Here is a 23,595-nt window from a genome sequence, read left to right on the forward strand (position 1 = left end):
CAACTTAAAACGATGAATCCAAACTGTTCAAACCGATCTATTTCATTAATTCTGCGTTTACATCAAAATTTATAATTTTTCGAATTTATTTAGTATCAAGTCAAGCGGTCAAAAGTGTGAGTTTTTAAGTTAATTTTATTACATTCATTTTCTAACATTTTTACCGCTTGATTTGATACTAAAATAACTCATAAAGTAAATCAGTTTAAACGGTTTGGATTAGTCGTTTGAAGTCTATTTAATTGATTTTGAAGTTAGTGTCATATGACACCGATGTTATACTAGCTGGACTCCTTAATTTATGTTTACTAGTATCATAACTGTGCGTTACAACGTGACATACTATAAGAAAAAAATATCAATGAAAATAATAATAATTATCCAAAAATGAAGACACATGTTAATAGAAAATTTATATGATTATGTATTTTTAATTAACTTTAATCGTGATATCTGATAACAATTTGATGATGTGATGATTCTTTATTTTTAAGTATCAATGATATCAAATAATGACTCGATTCGAATCTAATGTCAAATATCGTACAACAATTTAATATGACATATAATGTGATATCAAAAAATATAAATAGAAAGTGTTATCGTGTGTATGTATAGGATACACACACACACATATTATAAGAGAAATATATATTAACACACACACATTGATATATTTTATATTGAAAATATATTCTAAATTGCCCACAACAATATGTATAGAAACAAAGAAAAAGAAATAAGAAAATAAAAAAAAAATTGATTTACATTGTGATCCGAATAGAAACGAATAAGAAGTAAGGAAACAAAGAAATAAAAAAAATGGAAGGTGGAGTCTTCTAAATTGAAGATGAGAAATATGAAAACAAATAAATAAGAAAACAAATAAATGTATTGCTAAATGTCAGAGTTTGTTCAATTTTAATTGTAACATATCGTGTGACAGCACATATGGTGAGTATGTTTCTAGCTAAATTTAGACTTTTATACATAAAACAGATGCATTTAATCAAAAGAAGATAAATTATGTAATTGGAGGACTGAGATCAAATCTGAAGTTTCATCTTTTAATCGTAGCCGTTGGTGGATCGGACACCCAACATGCTTAATAATAGAATGGAGATGTAGCTGATCACGATTAGCCGATTAGCTCATTTGAGGGATATACGGGTTGCGGGTTCAAAATACTACAGGTAGAGCAGCTTTTATTTTGGGCCGGGTTGGAGTTAGACAACAGTAGACCCTCCAGACTCCAGCCTCCAGGCCCAAATATAACAGGCCTCCTCGACTACAACTGACCCCGCTCGTCTCCAGTTCCGTGCGTGCATCCAACGCAGCTCCCATGGCGTGATATCTCCAGTGTTCCCGCCTAAACCTAACCTAAACCCCAATCTAAACCATTTTCTCCTCTCCATTTCTCATCGGAGAAGTCTCCAATGGCGGATGAGCCACTGCGGCTGGTACTTCTAGAGGAAGAGAGAGAAGGTGACCAAGAAGGCTCCGCTGATTTCATCTTCCGTCGGGTTGGTGAATCAGTGCCTCTTTTCTCCACTCTATCCCCATTTGATCTCGAATCGCCTCCTCGCAAGCCTCTCGCCATCTCTGATCGGTTTGGAGCTCTCTTTCTCGCACACTCCCAAGGTCAGTGCACTTACAGCTCTTCTCCCATGTTTGTATATAAATAAGCACATTTGAGCCACATTTCAATGCAATTACTGAATGGTTCGTTTTTTTGGTTTCGTATTGGAATATAGTAACATTGTTGATGCACTTTAAGTATAATTATAGTTTGAATAAGGTTAATTGTAGGCAACACCTGGAAAATTATTGTACCTGAGCTCAACTAAGATTTGGTTTTGTTTATTAGGGTTTTTGGTTGTTAAAACAAAAGATGCAATTGATGCGGCCAAGGAGTTTAAGGAGAAAGGAAAGGGACCTTGTTTGAAGGAGTTGAGTTTAGTAGATGTCCCAATTGGAAGGGTGTCCCTTCTGGAAATATCTAGCAATTCTTCTATGCTTGGTGTGGCCAGTGGTGCAGATATTCACTTCTTCTCTGTTTCTTTACTTTTCAAAAAGGTTTGAGTTCTTATGTCAATTTTGCAAGAGATCCTGGATGTTTCAGTGTTTACAGAATTGACCCATGATATGCGTACATGCAGAAGTTTCACAACTAATGTAAATGGGTAGTTGAAGAAAAACAAGGAGTGGATACTTTGCACTTAATAGTGACAACATTGCCCTGCCCATTTGAACTTCATATTGAGCCAATAAAAATCACTGCTATATATGAAAGTAGGAAATAGTGGCTGCAACCGTTTTCCTTTTTCTTTATCTTTTGCTGTTCCGTCTGTTACTCAGCTTAAAGTTGTGTTTCCTGGGTGCCTTGGTAGAACTTTGTAAAAGATAGGAGCCAGACCTAGTGTATACTGATTCCAAATTCAACCGGGGATAAGATGGACTTTAAATCAAGCTTGTGCAAAAGCATCCATTTTGTATCTATTATAATACACAAGGCATGAATAATTTGGTGCTGCAATAGAGACTTAGCCATTCTCATTTTGGTACATTCCATTTTGTGAAAATCCCTTTATTTAACTGCGCCAACTAGAGTTTTTTAGATTGTTACAACAATTAACTTCCACCTAAAAGGCCTCTTGCTTTCTTATTTTATTAAGTGTTTACTTTTACATTCTTCCTTTAACCATCTAATCACACCAACCAGGATTTGTTAGGCTTTAGCAACATCCTATTTTATCTTACAGAAAATTTTAATTTATTACTTATTATGTTATTTCTGTTATATTCTTCATGTAATTATGGTATAGGAGCAAAAGCCGTCTTTCTCTTGCGCTCTTAGCACGTCTGGCATTGTTAAAGACTTCAAGTGGCTGGAAAATGCCAAATCTTACATAACTCTCTCTGACACTGGCTCACTATGTCATGGTGATTTTAATGGAGAGATGAAGGATATATTGGACAATGTTGATGCCGGTCTGTATTCTTTATCTTTTTCTTTTGATACTTCTTTGGTTTACTTTTCTATGATTTGTTATTGTTATATAATCATTTTTGTATTGAGTCTATACAAACTACACGGATTTGAACACAAGAAAAATTGATGAAGGGAACTGATGTAGGTTGTTTTCTTGCTCTTTGGTGTCTCTAGTTATTTATATTTATCTTTATTGATTTTTTGCAGTTGATTGTTCACCTGATAGCAAATCATTTGCTGTTGTGAGGAATAACAACCTGAGTATCTTTTCGCTGAACATAGAGGAACAAGTTTGCATGCCTCTTTCATTTGAATCATGGTCTGATTCGGACAACACCAACGGTAAAACCTTGAATCAAATCAATTTATTTTGACTGGAATTGTTTTGTTAAAAAAATGAGTGGGTTTTAAAGCAAATATTATATAGCACAAATAAATAAATAGCAAAGAAAAAAAAATAAGATTAGAGGCTAATTGTTCTTTCATATTCATTAATGTTTAACATTACAATTTCTAAGCAGTAACTGCTGTTTCTAGTTTTTCTTTAATTCTTTAAGATACAATTGCTTCTGTTATATAACTGTTGTTATAATAAAAGTCAAACAAGTAAAAGAAGGTATATTAGAAATTTGATATCATGTTTGACGCATACCCAGTTATATTGATCACAATTAATTAGTCTGACAGATTTGCTTTTTAATATCCTTTTGATTAATCAGTGGATTCAATTAGATGGGTGCGTGATGACGGCATTGTTGTCGCTGCTACTCAGTTGAATGACAATGGAGATGAAGAAGGTTTTCTTGTCCAGGTGATAATCAGTGGAGCCAGAAACTTTTTTGAGGTACAAATTTGACTTTCTTGTTTCAATATGAAATTATAATTTACATGCTTAGTTGCTTCAAGTCTGAATTTTGTCTATTGATTTTGGTACTGTTATTGAACAAATTTATTAAAGCTTTCTTCTTCATTTCGTGGTGGCTAAATCTTTCAGAGCTCTTGCAAGCCAGTGGTTTTTTCGTTTCCTTATCTATTTGAAGGTATTTTGGATAGCATTTTACCCTCTGGGTTTGGGCCTAACCTCCTTACAAGCTATCTGGATCGCTGGTATGTACATACCATGTTTTGTAATATTTTATTTTTCCTTAAATATTTCCTATCTTTTGGTATGTTCCATAATCATGACTTTTTTGTTTTTATAGGGAGCTTCTACTATCTTCTAGCAAGAAGAATGTTGATCAGCATGTTGTCCTACTGAAATGGTGTTCCAATGAAGATGATAAACATGTTGTTTCCCTAGAATTCCAAAGTGACAAGTACACTCCGAGAATTGATTTACAAGGTGTGTAAATTGAGTATTACTAACTAGTTTAATTTTGGACATGCACAGCAATTGCATTTTTTAATTAATTTTTTTTTCCTAATTTCAGAGAATGGAGAGGATAACACTATAGTTGGATTTGGGGTTGAGAAGGTTTCTTTGTTTGAGAAAATAACAATACAAGCTGGGGCAGAGACGGAAGAACTTGCACCTCAATACATCATGGTTTGTTTGACATGTGAAGGGAAGCTCATCATGTACCATATTGCTAGGTAATATTTTCATGTAATGGATTTTGCAAGGAGTTCCTCCTGTTTTTTCCCTTTTTTGACAGGAGTCTCTTTTTTCCAGAGCATCGGATCCCTCAGAGCTGCCGCAGTCTAACATAGCAGATTTTGATCTTAATGGTATTGAAGAAAACAAATCAGCGACTGTGTCTGAAGTACCTACTAAGGAACCATTGAGTTTACTCTCAGACAAAGGTAAAATCATATGAAGTCCTCGTGTTATTAAGTATCTAGCATGAACTTTCACTGGAGCGTTGTTTTGTCGTACAAAGCATGTTTCAGAAACAAAAATGTTCATAATGCTTGTTACCTGTGTCTCCTTAACAAATCCCTCGTAGAGGTCGAAATGAATTTATTTGGCTTTATTCTTTTTTTTCCTTTTTGGGAAAAAACAAAGATCAGGAGTGAGTGATCTAGCTGCCATAATACAGATGCTGGCCATTTAAATTCATTTGTCAGGCTGGCACTGTCAAATACTGTATTTTGTTGGTTGGCACTGTCAAATTCTTTTCAAGATGAAATATATTGCAGAGTTGCACTAAGTAGTAGCGTGTATTTAATCAGGAAATATAAAATTGGACCAAAAGTGTCAGCAGGTTAGACCTTAAGCCTGACCCATCAACATTGGGTCACCTTGATCTTGCCAGCATACTCAATACACTTGGGCCCGCTGAGACCAGACTATTAACTTGTACTGCAAGTCCTATTTGGGTTCTAATTGGTGGGCATCTGTATTGTCCTTTTATGTATACACTGTGTATTGCATTGTTATTCTAGACTTTGATAGGAAAGTTCAAATATTCAGGTGAAGAACCAAAAACAAGAGAAGATAATCAATCCAAGATGGCTTCTTCTTCGGTGGGATCCACGATACAGCCTACTGTTGCTGTGTCTACAGGTGCTACCCTCACTACAACAGTCACAGAAAGTAAGGTACCAAACAAAACCGATTCTCCTTTCAAAGGAGGCTTTGGTGGTTTCAGTGCTCCGAGTCCAATGTTCTCTACTGGTCCTGCTTCCAATTCCTCAGTTGCAGAAAGCAAGACAGCAAGTGAAACTGCATCTCCATTCAGAGGGACTTCGAGTTTGGGTACCCAGAATATCACTGCACCACTGCCATTTAATCTCTCTACCAATGCTGCTCCTAACACTGCTCACCAAATGAGTTCTTCCTTGAAGGGACCTTTCGGTTTTGGTACCCATAATGCACCCGCAATGCAGCCTTTGGGCAACTTATCTGCCACTACAGCTCCAGGGACTTCAGCTACTGGGAGTATGACAACAAGCCAGAAAACACCTTCTTTTGGAGGAGCTTTTGCTCTTGGAAACCGAAATGCATTTGCAACACAGCCTCTCAGTACATTCTCTACAGGTGCCATTCCAACAACCACAGCCGCAGAGAGCAAAACACCTAACCAGACAGCATCTCCTTTCAAAGGAGCTTTTGGTGGTGCATTTGGTTCTATCAGTGGTTCAACCCAAAAAGAGGGATCAGCAACCGCACCACAGCAGTCCATGAAACCATTTAGTAGTGTTAGTGGTACAGCTCAGAATGAAGGGTTTTTTGCTGGTTCACAGCCCTCATTCAAACCTTTCAGTGGCACTGGTCTGAAATTAGGATCAACAGAACCTGGTTCTGATGGATCTGCTTTGAGTAAATTTGGTGAAAAGTCACCTTCTTTGTCTATTGGGATTCAAAATAAACCAATCAGAAATATTGAGGCAACCCCTGCAAGCCGTGGTTCTTTCGCAGCGGCTAAGGAAGGATTTTCTGCGGCAAGATCTGAGCAAGCTCAGGTGAAGACTACCTCCGATAGTTCTGCAACCACAACAAAGGGTGAAGTGGAATCTGAGCAGGAATTATCAAATGATTTTTATAGTGTAAGCTTTCACATGACATTCAAGTTATGATTTACGTATGTTCATCATACTAAAGTCATGAAATGTTATTGCTTTTAGGGCAATATCCCATAATTTTGCTGCAAAACCTAAAAAGTATTTCTGGTATGTAAAATGCTGTTACCGTTATCTAGAAGAGGAACCACAGAAGTATTCAGATAAAATTCAGGGATCTGTTGGTTTTATTATCTTATTGGTCATGTTCAGCAACGAGGCTTTAGCCTCCTTAGACAAGCTTTAGCCTCCTTAGCTACTTAAGTTGGCAGAACAACAATGCCTTAGACAAGCTTAGAGCACCTTTCTTAAGCTTCCTTAGAGCAAATTCTTAAGGCAATAAAAACCCAGGCTTAGGGCACAATGCCTCCTTAGAGCTCCTCCTTAGCACCTTTATACACTCTAAGCTTCATTGCTCTAAACCTTTGTTAACCGAACAACTCCTCCTTAGCACAGCTTAAACTCTTACACCCTGTTTGGATGGAGAGTACAAGAAGGAAGGGGAGGTGAAGAATAAAAAGGAATGGAATGGAATAGAAAGGAAGATCCTCTTTGTGTTTGGATGATTAATGAGGGAAAATAAATTTAACTTTCCTTTCCGTTTTATTTCTTGTTTGGTTGATCAAAATTTAGAAGGTCAATGAAAAAATCGGTGACTGTTGTAGGATCGTGATAAAAAACTTGTGTAAGAATTATATAGGTAAGATATAGGGTTGGCATTTGTGTTATTTTTTCTAAAAATATTTGCAACAAAATTTCTTTTCATCCGTTACACTCCAAATTGGGAGGAAAGCCGATTCTATTAATTATAATGATACAAGGTTAAACCTTTCACCTCCGACATAATTTTGTCAACCAAACACGATTTAACGGAAAATTTTCTTTTCTTTCCATTCCTTCCCTTCCTCTACTCTCCATCCAAACAAGGTGTTAAGTTGCAACACTCTAAGCTTCATTGCCGAACATGACCATTATGATAAAGTGTATAAGGGAAATATTTATCACTGAGAAATCTGTTTGGTGGCCAGGTAGAGGATATGACAAAGGAACTTGATAAACTCTTATTATCTATTGGGAAAGAAGTTGAAATAACCTCTCAACAATTTTCCCTTCTGGCGTTGGATAAGCACCTCAAGAGTCTTTCTGAATCATCCCTTATATGCAAGGTATCATACTTTCTTTCTTTGGTCGTTCATCTATTTTATCATACTTTCAACTATAGTTTTGACAGACTATGGCCTTTACATTGAACTTTAGAATAATGCGGAGGAGCAACTTCAAATGATACAAGAACTTCGGGATAAGATGTCACAAGGTATTTGTTTTTCTTTCTTTTCCTAATTCTGCGAGTTTGAATTAGTTATATAAATACTTTTTTTCCTGAAAATAAATTTATCTGCTCTCCTACAAATCAAATATTGCTTACACCCTTTAAAAGTTAGAATACAGCACTTTCCCTGTAAAGCATCATAATTTGACTTTTACCCTCTGCTAGTATTATGTGAAGCAGTGCCATATACTCTGTTCTTCTGTATTCATATACGGATCGTGATATTGAGGGAGGGATGGATATGGTTTGAATTAATTGGGGATAGGGGTGTAAACGGTTGGATACGGATCGGAATAGTGGTCTTACCGTATCCGTTATAATTTTTCGGATACGGATACGTATACGGATCGGATATTAAATGTCACGGATACGGATCGGATATCGGACGGATACGGATATTTTTCATAATTAGCTTGTAAGTTACAAAATATCTATTATATTATTAAAATATTAGTCACTAATTATGTCATGGTGTTATATTATTCATCAAAATATATATCTATATGCAATTTAATAAATTATTCGTCCAATATGCAATTTAAAAAATCAATTTAAGAACATATATCACATTTGTTGTGGTTTAAAAGTGTAAAAGGTCGATACGGATAGTTCAAGGTCTTACCGTATCCGTATTCATTATAATTTTTTGGATACGGATACGGATATGGATAGTCTCGGATATGGATCGGATAATTTTAGTACTTTTCCGGTATCGGATCCGGACGAAATCGGATGTTATCCGATCTGTTTACACCCCTAATTGGGGAGAGGGTACACGGCTTTTTTTTGTAGCTTTGTTTTTCTAATTTTTACACTTCGCATGGTTCTTATTAGGTTATGTATCTTTCTTTTTTTGTACTTTGTTGGTGTTATACTGTTATACATGGCAACTTTTAGATTTTGCTGGATACACATGAAATTAAACATTGGTTTTTGACCTTATTCCCAAAGAATGAAAGGCTAGAATTGCCTTGCACCTTTAGCAAATTGAGAAATCAGACCTTAATCTAATCCATCAACCCCTTCCATTATTTTTCAGTTTCTTCCAGACTAGTTTACATGGAAGGCATTGTAAATCAATCTTCTGACAGCAGGTATTGGGATGTTTGGAATTGTCAGAAGTTGGCTCCTGAATATGAACAGAAAAGGCAGAATATTTTGAAGGCAAATCAGGTTTAATCTTTTTACCATTTGAGTGCGCATTTGATGTGTTTTTGTTGAGTATTTGTAACCCTTGTAATTTGCTTATATCTAGTAACTTTGTTTCCTTTTTATCCAGAATTTGACAACTCAACTTGTAGAGCTAGAGAGGCACTTCAACACTCTTGAGATAAACCGATTTGGTGAAGTGGGACGTGCAGGCTTCAACAGAAGAAATGTCTACAATCATCCCGGGAGCTCAAAGTATACCACTTTCTATTCAGTATCGTGCACAATATTACTCAGCTAGTCACCTCTGTTGGGTTTTTTAGAGCTACTGGCCAAAACTGAAAATTTGGAATGTCAGTATAACCATGAAGTCCCAAATCAACAAGGACAATAAGAGGAAGGAACTTGATAAAACCTCTCATGGACTTGGCCAGTGCAGTACCGACACAAACTGTTGGATTAATTGTTCATGTTCATATCGGGGTTTTTTTACCTGCCCATTGATGGTTCGGTCAGATATGTTCTTAATTAATATTTAATAAAAAAAAAAACTTTACTCCTGTGACTACCAAACACCATATTTTCTGTTAAGAACTATAAAAAAGAACAATATCTAGCTCAGTACCAAAATAATGGAATTTCCAAATTGGACATATAGTCTATATGTCCAATTTGGAAATTCCATTATTTTGGTTCTGGGTTATCAGACCTGCTTGATAATGTGGGCCTGACCTGGACCGAGCCAAATCTGAACCTATGTCACCCTGACGGCCTGACCGTAAAAAAATGACAACATTTGGAAAGGAAAAAAAAAAAATGAAATCCAGTATACATCTGGAGGTAAACCAATTATTGTATTACTTTTCAGGCAAACACAATCCTTGCACAGTGTTTACAACACATTAAACTCACAGTTGGCTGCAGCAGAGCAACTGTCAGAGTGCCTCACCAAACAGATATCTATGCTTAACTTAGGCCCTCCCTCTCCTTCCCCTTCTAAGCCCGCCCGATCGATGAAAATGCAACTCTTTGAATCCATCGGCCTTACTTATGAGCCTGAATCCTATACATCTCCTGATGTACCACGGCCAGTTATTGATTCAAGCTCTGTTAAAAGGGTTTCTACATCAGTGAAAGATTACCGGAGGAGAAGCTCTGTTGGACTTGCAAAAGGGGTTGAATTGGAGACGGCAAGGAGGAGAAGAGAGTCGTTGGATAAAGTATTTCTTCTTTCTCCATCTGTATTTGTTGATTTCTATTATTAACTTAGTTTGTCAAATATTAAGTCCCATGGATTTACCCTCGTCCTATATTCTGGGTATTGTTAGTAGATATTACCTGCAAGGGAATGACTTCAATATATGGAATTGTAACCAAGCAATTAAGGGTTAATTTGAGTTCTTAGAAAAATTCCTATTAAACACCAGAAATGAGAAGGAGAGAGAGAAGATAAACTTGGACTGATTGAAACTAATATTGAAGTGGGGATATAGGGGGGGGGGGGGGGGGGGGCCTAAAAGGTTATTAATATATGCAATATATTATTGTATGTACAAATGAGTCCCAGCACTTAGATTAAATTTGCATCTGGTACCCAACCTTTCTGATATATTGTCAAGCACCAATCCTTTTAGCGTGATATAGGTACATTCTGTTATGAACCCATCTGCACTTAACAAAAATTACCAAGGCCAGATTGTACCAAAACCAGGCGAAAAGAATTTCTTTATTGGACTTCCAACTCGGATGAACTTGTTACCAGTAGGTTGTTGAGTTGCTTTAATTGGTGAGTTATATCTTCCTTGACTTCAAGCTTGTTGTAAATACAAGGCTTATTTGGAAAAAAATACAGACCACATAATGTTGAGCATTGATTGCAAATATGAGGCATTATTTTCAAATACAATTAAGTACTGGTGCTGGTGTGAAAGCCTCAAAATAATATTTTGAAAATTGGTGCAGAGCTGGGCATCTGTCAAGCCACAGAAAACCACTGTGAAGAGAGTTGAAAAGCAGCTTCAGGTACAGCAGAAAAGGTTCAGTATAGGCAGTGATAAGAAGTTCAAGTCAAACAAAGAAATATTTAGAAAAGATACGGAGGCAGCTATCATCCATCAAACAAGCAGCTATGGTAGTCCTATTTCGTTACTCCTAGAGCCGTCCAATACCAAGTTAAATGCCCCCACTCTGACTCAAGGTATCTGAACTCCTTTCTTTGTCAAGTGTTTAGTCGGGAATGATCAAATAGGCAATATATTTTAATCCAAAACGTAATTTTCTCATTTCTTAGTTCTTTTTTATTTTGAGAAATAATACCAATTCCAAGTGATATATGTAACTACTGGATGTTCTGGAATAAAGTTGATTAGCCCACCCCATGTTTTAGAATAATGGGGGAATAAATTAGTTACTGTTTAGTAGGAATAAGGAGGTAAAGCTAATTCCTATTGAATTTGTTTTTTAAGATGTTGCCTGCCTATGGGAAGTAATGGGTTTGGGAAAAAGGATATGAAAGATAACTGATTATGATCTGAACCAGACCTAGTAACACCATGAGTACTTTTAATTTGATATGTAATAGTGGTGTCAAATCTTATTCCTACTTGCTTTTGAATTTCAGCAGGTACTGCAGAAGAGGCTCCCAAGCAGGCAGCTATGCCTCAGCAAGGTGTTGCGTTTAGGTGGGCAAGAGAGGTCTCAAGTCCATTCCCAAATCTGGATCCAAAAGCTCAAACCTCTCAAGAGAAGAAAGCAACAGGGGTTGTTATAGAACAACCTAAGTTTACCATCTCCTCACAGGCTTTAAACACCGGTACAAACGATGCCATGAGAGAGAGCTTTGTTTCTTCTGAATCAAGAAGTGTTCAAAATGCCCATCCAATGCCAAAATCTTTTCCTAATGCAACCTCAGTATCATCAAATACAAGCACCAATTTAAAAGCAAAAGGCCAGCCTACAGGCTTCTCTTTCCCCGGGCTAATAAGAGAGAGTAGCACGCCGTCTTTTTCTCTTTTTACTGCACCTACGCAGTCTACTGATAGCAGTGGGAAGTTTTCTACTCAATCTGAAATGATATCTACTTTTGCACCTAAATCAGTACTGCCCAGTTTTGGAAAGGCGGCTGAAAAAGATCAGTCTGCCAAGGACAGAAGTTCTTCTGAAATTGCACCAACATTTGCACCTAAACCAGTTTCTTCAATTTTTCAGTCAAGTTTGCCTATGTCTTCAGCTAGTGCCACCTTTGGGGGATCAAAAGCAGGTGCTGGATCCCTCACAGAGGTGCAAGTATCAGCAACAACTGCTGCTGCTTCACTGTCAAAACCAGTGCAAGATTCATTTTCTGTATCAAGCTTGGGATTTTCACCACCGAAAGCTGTACAACAGTCAGCTTCAGTACCATCCTCAGCTTTTTCACCACCAAAACCTGTACAAGAATCAGTATCTGTACCAACTTCAGTGTCCACACCACAAAAGCAAGTAGCAGAATCAGTTTCAGTACCGGATACAGTTTCTTCACCTCCAAAACTGGCACCGGAATCAGTTTCAGAACCAACCAAGGACATTTCTTCCCCAAAATTTGGACCAGTACCATTGCCGTCATCAGGACCAGCTACATTTTCTTCATCCCTAACTTCATCAAAACCTGTTGCTACTGAGGCACCAATTGCACAAGCACCACCTCTGGCAAGTGGGCCTACTCTGCTATCATCATCTGTGCCAGTGTCTATGCCAGCAACTGCAGATGAAACAACTGTTGATGCCTCTCCCCAAAAGGACGAAGATGAGATGGAAGAAGAGGCACCTAACAACTCCATAGACCTTAATTTGGGAGCCCTTGGTGGGTTTGGATTTGGATCTGGATCTGGATCCGGATCCACGCCACAAAACCAACCCAAAGCAAACCCATTTGGTACCAGCTTGTTCGGTACGAGTAACAACCCAACCCCTCCACCCAGCCTTACACCAAGCCCCGGTTCTGTATTTAGGCCTCCATCTCTCAGCTTCCCTTCATCTCAACCAGTGCCGCAGCCATCTCCTCCAGCCAATACGAACCTGTTTGCAGGCAGTGGATTTAGCGGGTTTGGCCAACCTGCCCAAGTTGGGGTGGGCCAAAGTGGCTTTGGCAAACCTGCCCCAATTGGATCAGGTCAGCAAGCCCTTGGGTCTGTTTTGGGCTCTTTCGGGCAGTCTCGTCAGTTTGGTGCCGGCTTTGGTAATACTGGTTCTTCGCCGAGTGGTTTTGGTAGTGGTGGTTTTTCTTCTGTAGCACCGTCAAGTGGGGGCTTTGGTGGATTCGCAAGTGCAGCTACAGGAGGTGGATTTGCATCAGCTGCTACTGGTGGAGGATTTGCAGGGGGTGGGTTTGCAGCAGCTGCTACTGGTGGAGGATTTGCGGGTGCAGGTTCAGGTGGCGGGTTTGCAGCTCCTACTTTACAGAGTGTAGGTGGATTTGCAGGTGCTGCAGCTGTAGGTGGCGGTGGTGGTTTTGGTGGGGCCGGTCAAGGCAGTGGTTTTGGTGGAGGTATGCCTTGGCAGTTCTCTGCTTATTTTTACAAATTTAATTTTACAACTTCTGTTTATATGTTCATTTTTACAAACTTCTTCGCATTACAGTGGCCTTTGTTTGAGTTTTGGATTATTCACCCACACCATACTGCAAAATTTAAAATTTATACTATTTCAGAAAGTTGTGTCAATATTGTCAAATGTAAGGCATGATAAGAATGAGATAGTATATTCCCTTTAAGTCGAGCTCTAGTATTTGCTTTTCAATTATATTTGTGTTTCATTGATGGAGTGTGGCTAATTTGCTACTGGAAGCACTTCGACCGAGGTGCTTCCGGGGCTATATTAGCATATGTGATGTTCAAACAACAAATCCAAAACGTTAAATGTTTAATCTATATTAAAATCTACTTAGACCAAATTTTATATTTTTTGGAATTTTTTTACTATTTATTAAGATGGTTTGAAAGTCGCTGTTTTTTATGGTGCAGAATTTTAATAAAAACAGCGATTTTAAAACCATCTTAATAAATAGTAAAAAAATTCAAAAAAATATAAAATTTGGTCTCCAAGTAGATTTTAATATAGATTAAACATCTAACGGTTTGGATTTGTTGTTTGAACATCACATATGCTAATATAGCCCCGGAAGCACCTCGGTCGAAGTGCTTCCGGTAGCAAATTAGCCACTCTTCATTGATGATTAAAAAAAAAAACCTTTTCATCAAAGTTTAGCATGAAGAAAAAGACTAAATAATTTTTTGGTATGAATTATAGCAGGTGCATTTGGTGCCTTTGGTGGCACTCAAAGCAGCAGTTTCTCAGCATTTAGTGGAAGTGGTCCTGGAAGACCCCCAGCTGAGCTTTTATCACAAATGAGAAAATAGTGTAAAAAACAAGGACAAATGGAGCGTATAATTTTATTGTTTTGCTCTTATTTGCCTCTTTTGTGGCCCCCTCCCTCCTATCTTTTGGTGTAGCAAATACATCTTTTCACTCTAAATTGTTATGGTCCGTTAGCACCCACTCGCACATGCATAATTCATATATCAGGTAGTAGTATCTTGGAAAGAATGTTTTTTTTTTTGTTGATAAAAATATGAGGGACTTGGGAGCTCAACTAGCAACTTCTTTTTCTGAAACGCTTGAATACTTGCTCAGAAAATATTAGGAAAGTCGAGCATTCTTGTGCCCTTTCTGATCAGATCTAAAGTGCAGCTTTAGTAATGTTTTCTAAAAGTCTATTATCAGATTTTGATTTGTTGTAATTAGCGTTGTAAATGAACCTAGCGCAGCCGAACCCGGATGTTTGGAGGTTTTGCTTTTCTCAAAGGAAAAGCAGGAACCTGCTATCCTTTTTACTCTCTATCTTTTACTTCAAAGAGAAGGAGAGAGAAAAAGAGGAGAGAGACGGAAGAGAGATAGAGAGAAGAGCATAGAATGGCAGGGATTTGATCTTTTACTTCAAAGAGAAGGAGAGAGAAAAAGAGGAGAGAGACGGAAGAGAGATAGAGAGAAGAGCATAGAATGGCAGGGATTTGAAGGGGATTTGAAGAGCAGCTAATCCCATTCCGAACTTATAAGAGTGTTTATTGATTAAAGAGTGAGAGTTTGAAGCTTAAAAGGTTTTAAAAAGAGAACGAGGGATCGTGTTGCATTTAATAATTGATTTGGTTATAGATGAGAAATAAGACTCGCTGAATTTTAAAGAATTAATTCTTATATAAAAGTAAGGATTTCACGCATTAATTAATCCTTTAGCGGAATTATTTCAGCTTTGCGTTCGCCAAATGTCGTGTTCAAGTTATTTGTTTTTCTTTTTCTTTTTCTTTTTTTAGTGAAGTGTCCGAGTTATCTTGTATATTAAACAATTGCAAGTATTTTATATTGAAACGAACATAAGCAACCTTTAGTGGGCCGACATTTTTAAAAATATCAAAAAGAAAAACAAATTATTAATAATAATCAAATTTGGAATATAGGCGGACTGCCGAATTTTGAATAATAAAAAAAAAAAAAATCTCGGACCGCCCGGAAAATAGGCGGTTTGGAATAAAAATTCCGGACCGCCGAATTTTGAGGCGGTTTGGGCATTTTTAAAATTTTTCCAAAAATCTGGTTATTATTAATAATTTGTTTTTCTTTTTGGGTATTTTTAAAAATGTCGGTTTAGTGGGCTTGTGCTCTGATTTTTATTATGCCCACTTCTTTTTTAATTACTGCACGCATCTTTATAGTGGAAAATGCCGGGTTCCATAAATGAGCATAATATCTTGGTATGATTTATGTCTGTTACTTGTTAATTACTCTCATTTCACAAAGTTTATATCACGCAACTAAAATTTTGAATTCTTGCAAAATGAATCTGGACCGTTCGATCCGTATTGGCACGAAATTAAAGGGACCCTGCGTCACAGACGTGGACCAGGTTGATCGGATTCTGATACCAACGGTTGAAATTCTAAACCCAAGATAGAGTTTTTTTTTTTTTTTTTTGGCGAAATGCCTTGGGCTAAACACAAGATAGAGTTAATGCGGAGGATAAGGACCCAAACATGAAACATGCATGTTAGTGAGCACTAGTTATTAGGAAGATATATATATACACACACTTAAGTGTACCGTATACTTAACTTTATCACCGTCAGATTTTTTTTAAAATCGTGGTAGCACGACTTTTAAAGAATCTGACAATCATAAAGTTAAGTGTACCGTATACTTGGTAGTGTGTATATATATATCATCTCCTCCTCCTTTTCTCCATGTATTCTATAGCCCGAAAGGCCGAAATCCTTCCCGTGCATGGTGGTGATGTAGAGCACGTTATATGAATTCAATTTTATTCATCCGTAACATTAAAACACAACATTATACAGCTGTGGCGGATATTCATGGATCCGGTGAAATGGATGGTGGGGATTGGATTCTGGTTACAAGGTTTCCGGTGTTTCCCATGGTTGGGCGTCAATTTCTTCCTCAAAGACACTCTCGCCGTGCCTCCTTCCTTCCTCCAGCTCCTTCAAAACTCCGCCAATCTGCCAATGGTCGCCAAGCCCCTCTATGGCCTCCTCTCCGACTCCGTCCCCATCCACGGCCAACGCCGCCTCCCCTATGTCGCAATCGGAGGTACTTGTTTTCGTTGCTTTGTTTGATTTCTCTTTCGTTCTCCTACTTTAACTTTATTTGATTTGTTGCATTGTTCGTCATTTGATTTGGGATCTGGATAATACTGACCGGGCCACTAAGACGTCTAGTCTGGACCTGTTCCTCTTCCGAATTCATATCACCTAAGGCACCGCACATCCCCGTTTGAGTTTGAATCCGGTTCGTTATTTATATATTATAGCACGAATCTTAAAGGGATACGTATTGAATTGGTCCGGATTCAAAATCAAACGGTGAGGTTATGCAGTCTGCAGAGGATGCAGCTCATGCAGGATGCTGACCTGGTACTGTTCCTCCCTCTTTTTTGGGATCCGATCCAGTGAGTGTTATGTTGTTCTTGCGGAGCAACCTTGTAAAGTTTGGTGAAAGTTGACATGTCCTTTTCTTACAGTTCTTTTTTTATTATTTTTTTTGGATCCGAAGGACGCGTTTAGCTAGCTGTGTTGAGCTTTATTTATCTTTTTATTTTAGCTACTTCTTTTGTTTGTAATAGACGTGTAAAGTTGATTGAGCTTTTTTATGAAACAAAGGATCAAGAGAGAATTAGATAATGTCACTTTGCAGTCCAAGCCATACCGTACTTTTGGATTTTGGATCGAATCTCCAAAAGCCCTAAAGGGGCAGTCACCTTGAATTCACACCATACTTTTGTTTTGTTTGTGGGCCGAATCGAACCCTTAGTTTCTAAGTCTCATCGATTGGTTGCACACTATATGTAGTAATTATTGTTACAAATATTTAAGAATTGTTGTATTATGACCTCCAATTATAATTTTATTCTACTTTATCATTATTATACAGTTATACTGATACCAGAACTGGCACATTATTGTCCTTGATTTATATGATTGTTATTATAATTCAGCACTTAAATTTTTTAAATAAATATTCTGCAGTAAAAAATTTATTAAACTATGGTGCAGCTCTCTTGCAGGCAATTGCATGGCTAGCAATAGGCTTATGGCCCGGGTCAGCGATCTCTGTCTCGGCTCTGACTGTTTTCCTTCTGCTCAGCAATCTAGGAGCATCCATTGCTGAGGTGGCAAATGATGCCATTGTGGCTGAGGCCGATAAACCTCAAAAACAAAAGCCAAGCACCTCCTCTGGTAAGCTCCAATCGTTCGCATGGATGTTTGGTTCTTCGGCTGGTGCTCTTGGAAATTTACTCGGGGGAATCGCCATCAGCTCAAACCTCTCCCCTAAACTCATGTTCATTTTTTATGGCATCATTTTAATTTTCCAATTCTTCATTACCATATGTGTCTCAGAGAAATCCCTCAACTTGCCAAATCCAAATAACAAACCCAAATCTTCTTCAAGCGGTGGGGGTTTTCGGAAGCAGTTGTCAGAGATGTCCTTTGCCTTAAGGCAGCCGGATATATTCCGATCACTCGTATGGTTTTCTGCATCATATGCCATGACTCCTCTCCTTCTGGGAACAACGTTTTTCTACCAGACAGAGTATCTAAATCTCGACTCTTCTATCATTGGCCTTTCTAAGGTTATTGGACAAGCATCTTTGTTGATTTGGAGCATAGTTTACGAAAAGTACTTCAAAAGGGTGTCTCCACGGAAAGTCCTGTCAGTGCTGCAATTGGCCATGGTTATACTAATGCTTTCAGATGTGCTCTTTGTTAAAGGAATATACAGAGGTTTTGGAATTCCTGATTGGGTGTATGTTCTGATATTTTCCGGGCTCTCAGAGGCAGCTGTATTCGTCAAGGTGCTCCCGTTTAGTGTTCTGGTGGCAAAATTGTGTCCACCTGGATGTGAGGGATCGGTCATGGCCTTTGTCATGTCAGCACTTGCTCTTGCTACCATTGTCAGTGGCTACTTTGGCGTGGCTCTTGCCTCATTTCTCGGGGTGTCTGGAAACGACTTCTCGAACCTCCCTCTTTGTATTTTGATAGAAGCTGGTTGTACAATGTTGCCCCTTCTCGGTTCCTCTTGGATTTCTGAGGGCAAAGTAGCTGAGAAGAAGAAAAAGTGATTATATTTTAGACAAGTTAGATGAGGTTGTTAGATAGATTTCTACGCATTGTTTTTTTTTTATTTCTTTAATTTACTTAAATTCTTTTTATTAGTTGTTCAGAATCCTGCTTGTTTCTGAGAGCGATTAATAAAGTGTATAATTTAAGCAAATAAATTTGTTGGATTTGGGGATATTACTATTGTTGATTAAAATATTGTACCTAGAAAGTTATAGTTGACTGCATGCACCGAAGTTGTTGTTATCGTTGCCTCTGTAATTGTATAAATCCATTTGTACGTAATATTTTCCTTTTTTATAAAAAAGGTAAAGATATATTAGTTCCTCTATTTTAAAAGGTAAGATTAGGGGTGTCAATGGGTACGGTACGGGTCGGGTGGAGACATTTTCATACCCATACCCATTAAAATTGATCTTATCCATACCTTACTCATACCCATTAAAAATTGATCTTACCCTACCCTTACCCGTTAATATTATCGGGTAACAAAATGGTAACGGGTGAATAACGAATAATACTAGTATAATAATTAGTTTTATTATATTTTACAAATTAAACATCAAAAACTCATTCATTTTAACACATATATAATTGCATTTCTAATAAAAAAATAAAATAAATGTGCAATTAATTTCAACTAAATTATTTTTTATAAAGAATAAAAATTTAAAAACACAAATATACATTTAAGTGGATTAGAAATTGAATTAAATATACATTTAAGTGAGTTGAAAATTGAATTGAATATATATTTGAATTTTATAATTACCATATAGGGTAACGGGTACGAAATAGTCATTACCCATACCCTTACCCATTTATTTAACGAAAAAAAATTCTTACCCATACCCATACCCAATAAGCTAACGAAAAAAAAATCTTACCCATACCCGCCTTATCGAATACGATACGGGTCGGGTAAACGGCTAAAAAGGTACCATTGACACCCCTAGGTAAGATACAAAGTCTTAAGTTACAAGGGGAAAACTAAATGATGCAAACTAAAAGCTCGGGGAAAAAAAAAATCAGAAAAAAGTGACATTATATTAGTTCTGAAAAGGAAAACAAGAAAAAGCAATAACAAAAGGAAGGAATTACAAATCAGCTAACAGCCGCACAATTAGCTCAGTGGAAGGTGCGCACACGTGTAATGTTTCAATAGCATCATGTGTAGTGTTTCGATAGCATCTTTTTCTCCGAAGGACGATAAATACAGCAACCAACTGTATATTGGAAGAAAAGAGACGTGTTTTGGCAGAGCTATTAACGTTGAATAGCTATGATGTTAATCCAATTGGACAATAAGATCAATGGAGAACACATGAGAACTGATCAAAACGTGAGATGGAGAAGCAGCAGCTTTTGAATAAGTGACTATTTTTAGGCTTCCAACTTGAAAAGATAGCAAATATTGGGAGGTTATATGTTTACGAACATTGTAGAACTGAGTTAAACAACTTAGTTTTCTTTTCTACCTGAAATTTTTAAAATTGGATCCGAAAGATTTTCACATAATTTGCAGATTATCAGTTGTTACAAATCTAAACATAGCACATTAGTTTCCTTTTGCAGGGATGACAAATCTACCGACTCTTTTCATTCCAAAGCAATTGTCAAAAATGAGGACAAGCTGGAGAAAACAAATTCCAGTGCCAATAATGCCCGCTCATTACACAGTTCTCGAATTGATTAAAGTTCTTTTAAATCAAACACGGACACCAAGTTCTGATATATTAAAGATCCTTTGCTCCAATTCACGTCTCTGGTTTTTCAAATCCGACACCATAGAAGCCACCTTGCACCAAAAAAGAAACAAAGAATCAGTTAAAGCATACCTTTAAAGATCTTTCATGCTTTGCTTTTGTTTGGTGGATGCGATGTTATCCTTATGCAATGTATGTTGCAAAATTATGTTCATAAAGTGTACATGTGCATAAGACAAATGTCAAGATATAGGTGGTATTATAAGTGCGCAAAGACCAAAATGACCCCAATGAATTAGTTCAATAAAAGAATGATTCAACTCGTTCAAAAATCCGTATGGATGTGATAATTTAACAATCCTGGGTGTGCATGCCCGTTGACTTCTACGAAATTTAAACAAAAAAATAAGATTTAAGCCCTTCTAACACTATTTACTTAATATAAGAACAACAGCAAAGATAGCATAAGACAAATCACCCAATAATATATAAAAGGATTGAGAACAGTCAGATATAATTCAGTTCAATGTATCAGGTTTTGAATACATGTTACTGGTGGCACTAATAGCATAGTAATGCTGCATGAATTAAAATATAGAAAAATAACACACCACATTTAACATTTAGTACTTCAATATTTAGCCAGTTGTAATTTTGTCCATAACTATCCATATTTGAGGGAAAAAGTTATTTTCTTCTTTGTGATGAAAAGACAGGTATGCCATCCGGACACTCTTATTTCATTATATTGACTAAATTATTCTCCTTTCATTGTTTTTTCACATGGTGATAGCAATAGAACTAGAACTTATGCAAATAAGCAATTTCTCTGCAATTACAGTGACAACGTTTGATTTCTCAAAATTTCGAAGAAAAATCAGAAATACCCCTACCTCAGCTCGAAGCTCAATGGATTCCCTTCCAGGCAGTGATCGTAATCGATGCATCAAATCTGGAATTCAAGTATATTTTGAGCTTAATGATTGAAATCTTTCAAAAAAACAATAACAATGTAATAAAAGAAGTTTGAAATTAAGCTACTTACCAGCAGCGGAAGATTCTGCTTTGTGTATAGAATTAACAAGACTTTGAATTTGCTTTCCGGAGGACCTATACAAGTGAGAAAAATACATATTTCACACTCCAGAAATCAAATAAACAATAATTAAGCACAAAAATCTACCAAAAAGGAACTACATCAAGTTCATAACCACCTCATATTAGCAATTCCACGAAGTATGTCTTCCTCACCGAACTCGGTCTTTTTAAGAATTCCACTGTTAGTTTTTTTCAAACCCTCCAATGAATTTTGCAATTGCTTCATTCGTGATTCTGCTTCATTAAGCAAATCCTGTAAGATGAAAATTCAAAGTTTAGTTAACTGACAGACATAACCCACCTTGGCAGCCTCTGCTAAGTTTTACAGAAAATATGACAGACATAACCCGATCCATTTGCTTTTTAACTGCAGTATTACCTTTTCAGTTTTAAAACGGCCAAAAGTATTGCGAATTAGGAAACGACGGGGAGCTAAAAGGAAAAGAATTTAAAGTCAGTGTCAAGATGCAAATTTAAAAATAAATAAAAGAAAGAACAGAAATGACTATGAATTGGAATAGTAGGGTATTAATTATCAGTACCTCGCATAAGAACTAAGCCAGCAACTGTGGTAACTCCAGCTGCTTCAACTGGGTGTTCTTCTACAAGCTTTATGTTCCCTGAGAATATTTGGGAAAGAAATGAAAGCAAAACAAAATTGAACTTTTCTGTTTTTAACTTAACCCAAAAAAGAAGAAAATTTAAATTCTTATATTTATCACCTTTGACTGTGCTGACAAATTGATCCACATATGCATCACATTGTGACCTAACAGATGGTATCAACTCCTAAAAAATATATTACAGACATAAGAACATAAGAAATTTGGGATCATTTGATTAATTTACATTCTGATATTGCACATACCATCCAAATTTAACAACCAGTTAAACAGTCCCGCACACATAAAATTTACACAATATCAAGTTAAGAATTTGTGGGTGGCAAAAATGCTGGAACGAAAGCAACCATTAACAAACCCTAATTTTTTAAATGTTCCTGAGATATACTGAAGTTAAATCAATTCAGAACTTATATGAGGCAAATGCTTTGGAAAAAGGTCACAGTAAGAAAATGTAGATTATATATGCTACTAAACTACACTGAAGCTTATCAATTTGTAATTCGACCTTAATTAACTCTAATTTGTTTCTGACTGGATTATTGATCACTAAAACCGCACATAAAGCAATAAAACAAATTACTGATATTGGTCATGCAACAATCTAGAATCAAAATTGAATCTAAAAGGCGATTGGATGTAAAACTAATTGATTTAGGGGAACAGTAAAACGAACCTCGATCTTGTTAAGAGGCCATGGTTGCGACGATCGAGCGGGTCCGTCCGACGCCATCGATTGGGTTCTCTCTCGTAAATTCGCGCGGTGGAAAAAATATAAATTGAAAGCCAACTGAAAGAGAGATCAGAGATCAAAGAAAAGAAGAGCACAAGCTGTTTGATGAAATTACTATGCGAACTGTGGAAGCCTTTTTTTTCAGAATTCACATCTGCACAAATTTTGAGTTTTGATCCGGACCATCCGATCCGTTATAGCACGAATATTAAAGATTCCACCTCGGGCCGGATTGGCCCGGAATCTGATCGGACGATTCCTATCTAAATCCAAAATTTGAGTTACTTCAGAGGATCAGGACTTCTTTTTTCCATTCTTACTACAGTTTGTGGATTTAATTCATGTTCGGCCCATATTCCATTTAATTTAAAAGGTTGATATGGGCCGGTTCAAACCAAATGGAGATTAACGACGCCGTATTAAACCATCTTTTTTCTTTTCTTTTTTTTCTGTAGATGTGTAGCATATATCAATTAAATATGCCATGCATTGATTAATGTTTAGAAGGATTAGTTTAGCTCTGCGTACACTGACTTGTTTTCGAGTCATTTCATGTATTATATTTATACAACTTAAATCTGTTCAGAATTGGAAAGGCACTAAGCACCCCTTCTATAATTGTTATAAGAAATATATTCAAACCCTACACCTCTTGATGTTACAAACCAACAATAATTTTTAGGTGGGTTCTAATTTTTTAATTTGTTAATGTTTTTCTTATATTTTTATTTTAAAATTTTAGTAACTTAAAAAATTTAAAAGATGTCTTTGTTATGCTTACAGTTTTACAATTTTAATAATTTA

The 23,595-nt window shown here is 36.8% G+C and overlaps 3 protein-coding genes across 5 annotated transcripts; 2 read left to right on the forward strand and 1 right to left on the reverse strand.

The window, feature by feature from the left end:
- The first annotated feature begins 1,282 nt into the window (after positions 1 to 1,282).
- LNO1 (Nuclear pore complex protein) lies at positions 1,283 to 14,668 on the forward strand. 2 transcript variants are annotated; one of them, XM_078303415.1, is made up of 18 exons: positions 1,283 to 1,641; positions 1,868 to 2,076; positions 2,826 to 2,991; positions 3,200 to 3,334; positions 3,712 to 3,836; positions 3,987 to 4,099; positions 4,195 to 4,334; positions 4,423 to 4,585; positions 4,665 to 4,795; positions 5,406 to 6,481; positions 7,522 to 7,659; positions 7,751 to 7,808; positions 8,863 to 8,996; positions 9,103 to 9,227; positions 9,841 to 10,192; positions 10,935 to 11,169; positions 11,593 to 13,494; positions 14,259 to 14,668. In XM_078303415.1, the coding sequence occupies exons 1-18, from the start codon at positions 1,437 to 1,439 to the stop codon at positions 14,363 to 14,365; spliced, it is 5,514 nt and encodes a 1,837-aa protein (XP_078159541.1). In that variant the 5' UTR covers positions 1,283 to 1,436; the 3' UTR covers positions 14,366 to 14,668. The 2 variants fall into 2 exon arrangements, with proteins under 2 accessions (XP_078159541.1, XP_078159540.1); XM_078303414.1 differs by having other exon boundaries at positions 14,256 to 14,598.
- Positions 14,669 to 16,262: 1,594 nt separating this feature from the next.
- On the forward strand, positions 16,263 to 18,858 carry LOC144555999 (putative folate-biopterin transporter 7). 2 transcript variants are annotated; one of them, XM_078304462.1, is made up of 2 exons: positions 16,263 to 16,604; positions 17,567 to 18,858. In XM_078304462.1, the coding sequence occupies exons 1-2, from the start codon at positions 16,370 to 16,372 to the stop codon at positions 18,631 to 18,633; spliced, it is 1,302 nt and encodes a 433-aa protein (XP_078160588.1). In that variant the 5' UTR covers positions 16,263 to 16,369; the 3' UTR covers positions 18,634 to 18,858. The 2 variants fall into 2 exon arrangements, with proteins under 2 accessions (XP_078160588.1, XP_078160589.1); XM_078304463.1 differs by having other exon boundaries at positions 17,578 to 18,858.
- A 1,238-nt stretch (positions 18,859 to 20,096) lies between these two features.
- On the reverse strand, positions 20,097 to 22,916 carry LOC144555911 (chromosome-associated kinesin). Its single transcript, XM_078304349.1, has 8 exons — positions 22,735 to 22,916; positions 22,158 to 22,224; positions 21,978 to 22,055; positions 21,815 to 21,867; positions 21,552 to 21,688; positions 21,383 to 21,447; positions 21,231 to 21,289; positions 20,097 to 20,429 (listed from the first exon to the last, which is right to left on the reverse strand). Exons 1-8 carry the CDS (start codon positions 22,789 to 22,791, stop codon positions 20,340 to 20,342), a joined length of 606 nt encoding a protein of 201 aa, XP_078160475.1. The 5' UTR covers positions 22,792 to 22,916; the 3' UTR covers positions 20,097 to 20,339.
- Positions 22,917 to 23,595: the final 679 nt, after the last annotated feature.

The sequence above is a fragment of the Carex rostrata genome, chromosome 6 (genome assembly GCF_964058835.1).
Source record: "Carex rostrata chromosome 6, lpCarRost1.2, whole genome shotgun sequence".
Lineage (NCBI taxonomy): Eukaryota > Viridiplantae > Streptophyta > Magnoliopsida > Poales > Cyperaceae > Carex > Carex rostrata.

Bases quoted from the DNA above. Each gene is read 5' to 3' on its own strand.
- LNO1 (XM_078303414.1), top strand. From the start codon at position 1,437: ATGGCGGATGAGCCACTGCGGCTGGTACTTCTAGAGGAAGAGAGAGAA. The intron at 6,482-7,521 runs GTAAGCTTTCAC...TTTGGTGGCCAG, and splicing joins TATCAAATGATTTTTATAGT to GTAGAGGATATGACAAAGGA. The intron at 7,809-8,862 runs GTATTTGTTTTT...ATTATTTTTCAG, and splicing joins TCGGGATAAGATGTCACAAG to TTTCTTCCAGACTAGTTTAC.
- LOC144555999 (XM_078304462.1), top strand. From the start codon at position 16,370: ATGGATCCGGTGAAATGGATGGTGGGGATTGGATTCTGGTTACAAGGT. The intron at 16,605-17,566 runs GTACTTGTTTTC...ACTATGGTGCAG, and splicing joins CCCCTATGTCGCAATCGGAG to CTCTCTTGCAGGCAATTGCA.
- LOC144555911 (XM_078304349.1), bottom strand. From the start codon at position 22,791: ATGGCGTCGGACGGACCCGCTCGATCGTCGCAACCATGGCCTCTTAAC. The intron at 22,056-22,157 runs GTGATAAATATA...AAATATTCTCAG, and splicing joins ATTTGTCAGCACAGTCAAAG to GGAACATAAAGCTTGTAGAA. The intron at 21,448-21,551 runs GTGGTTATGAAC...TCACTTGTATAG, and splicing joins CGTGGAATTGCTAATATGAG to GTCCTCCGGAAAGCAAATTC.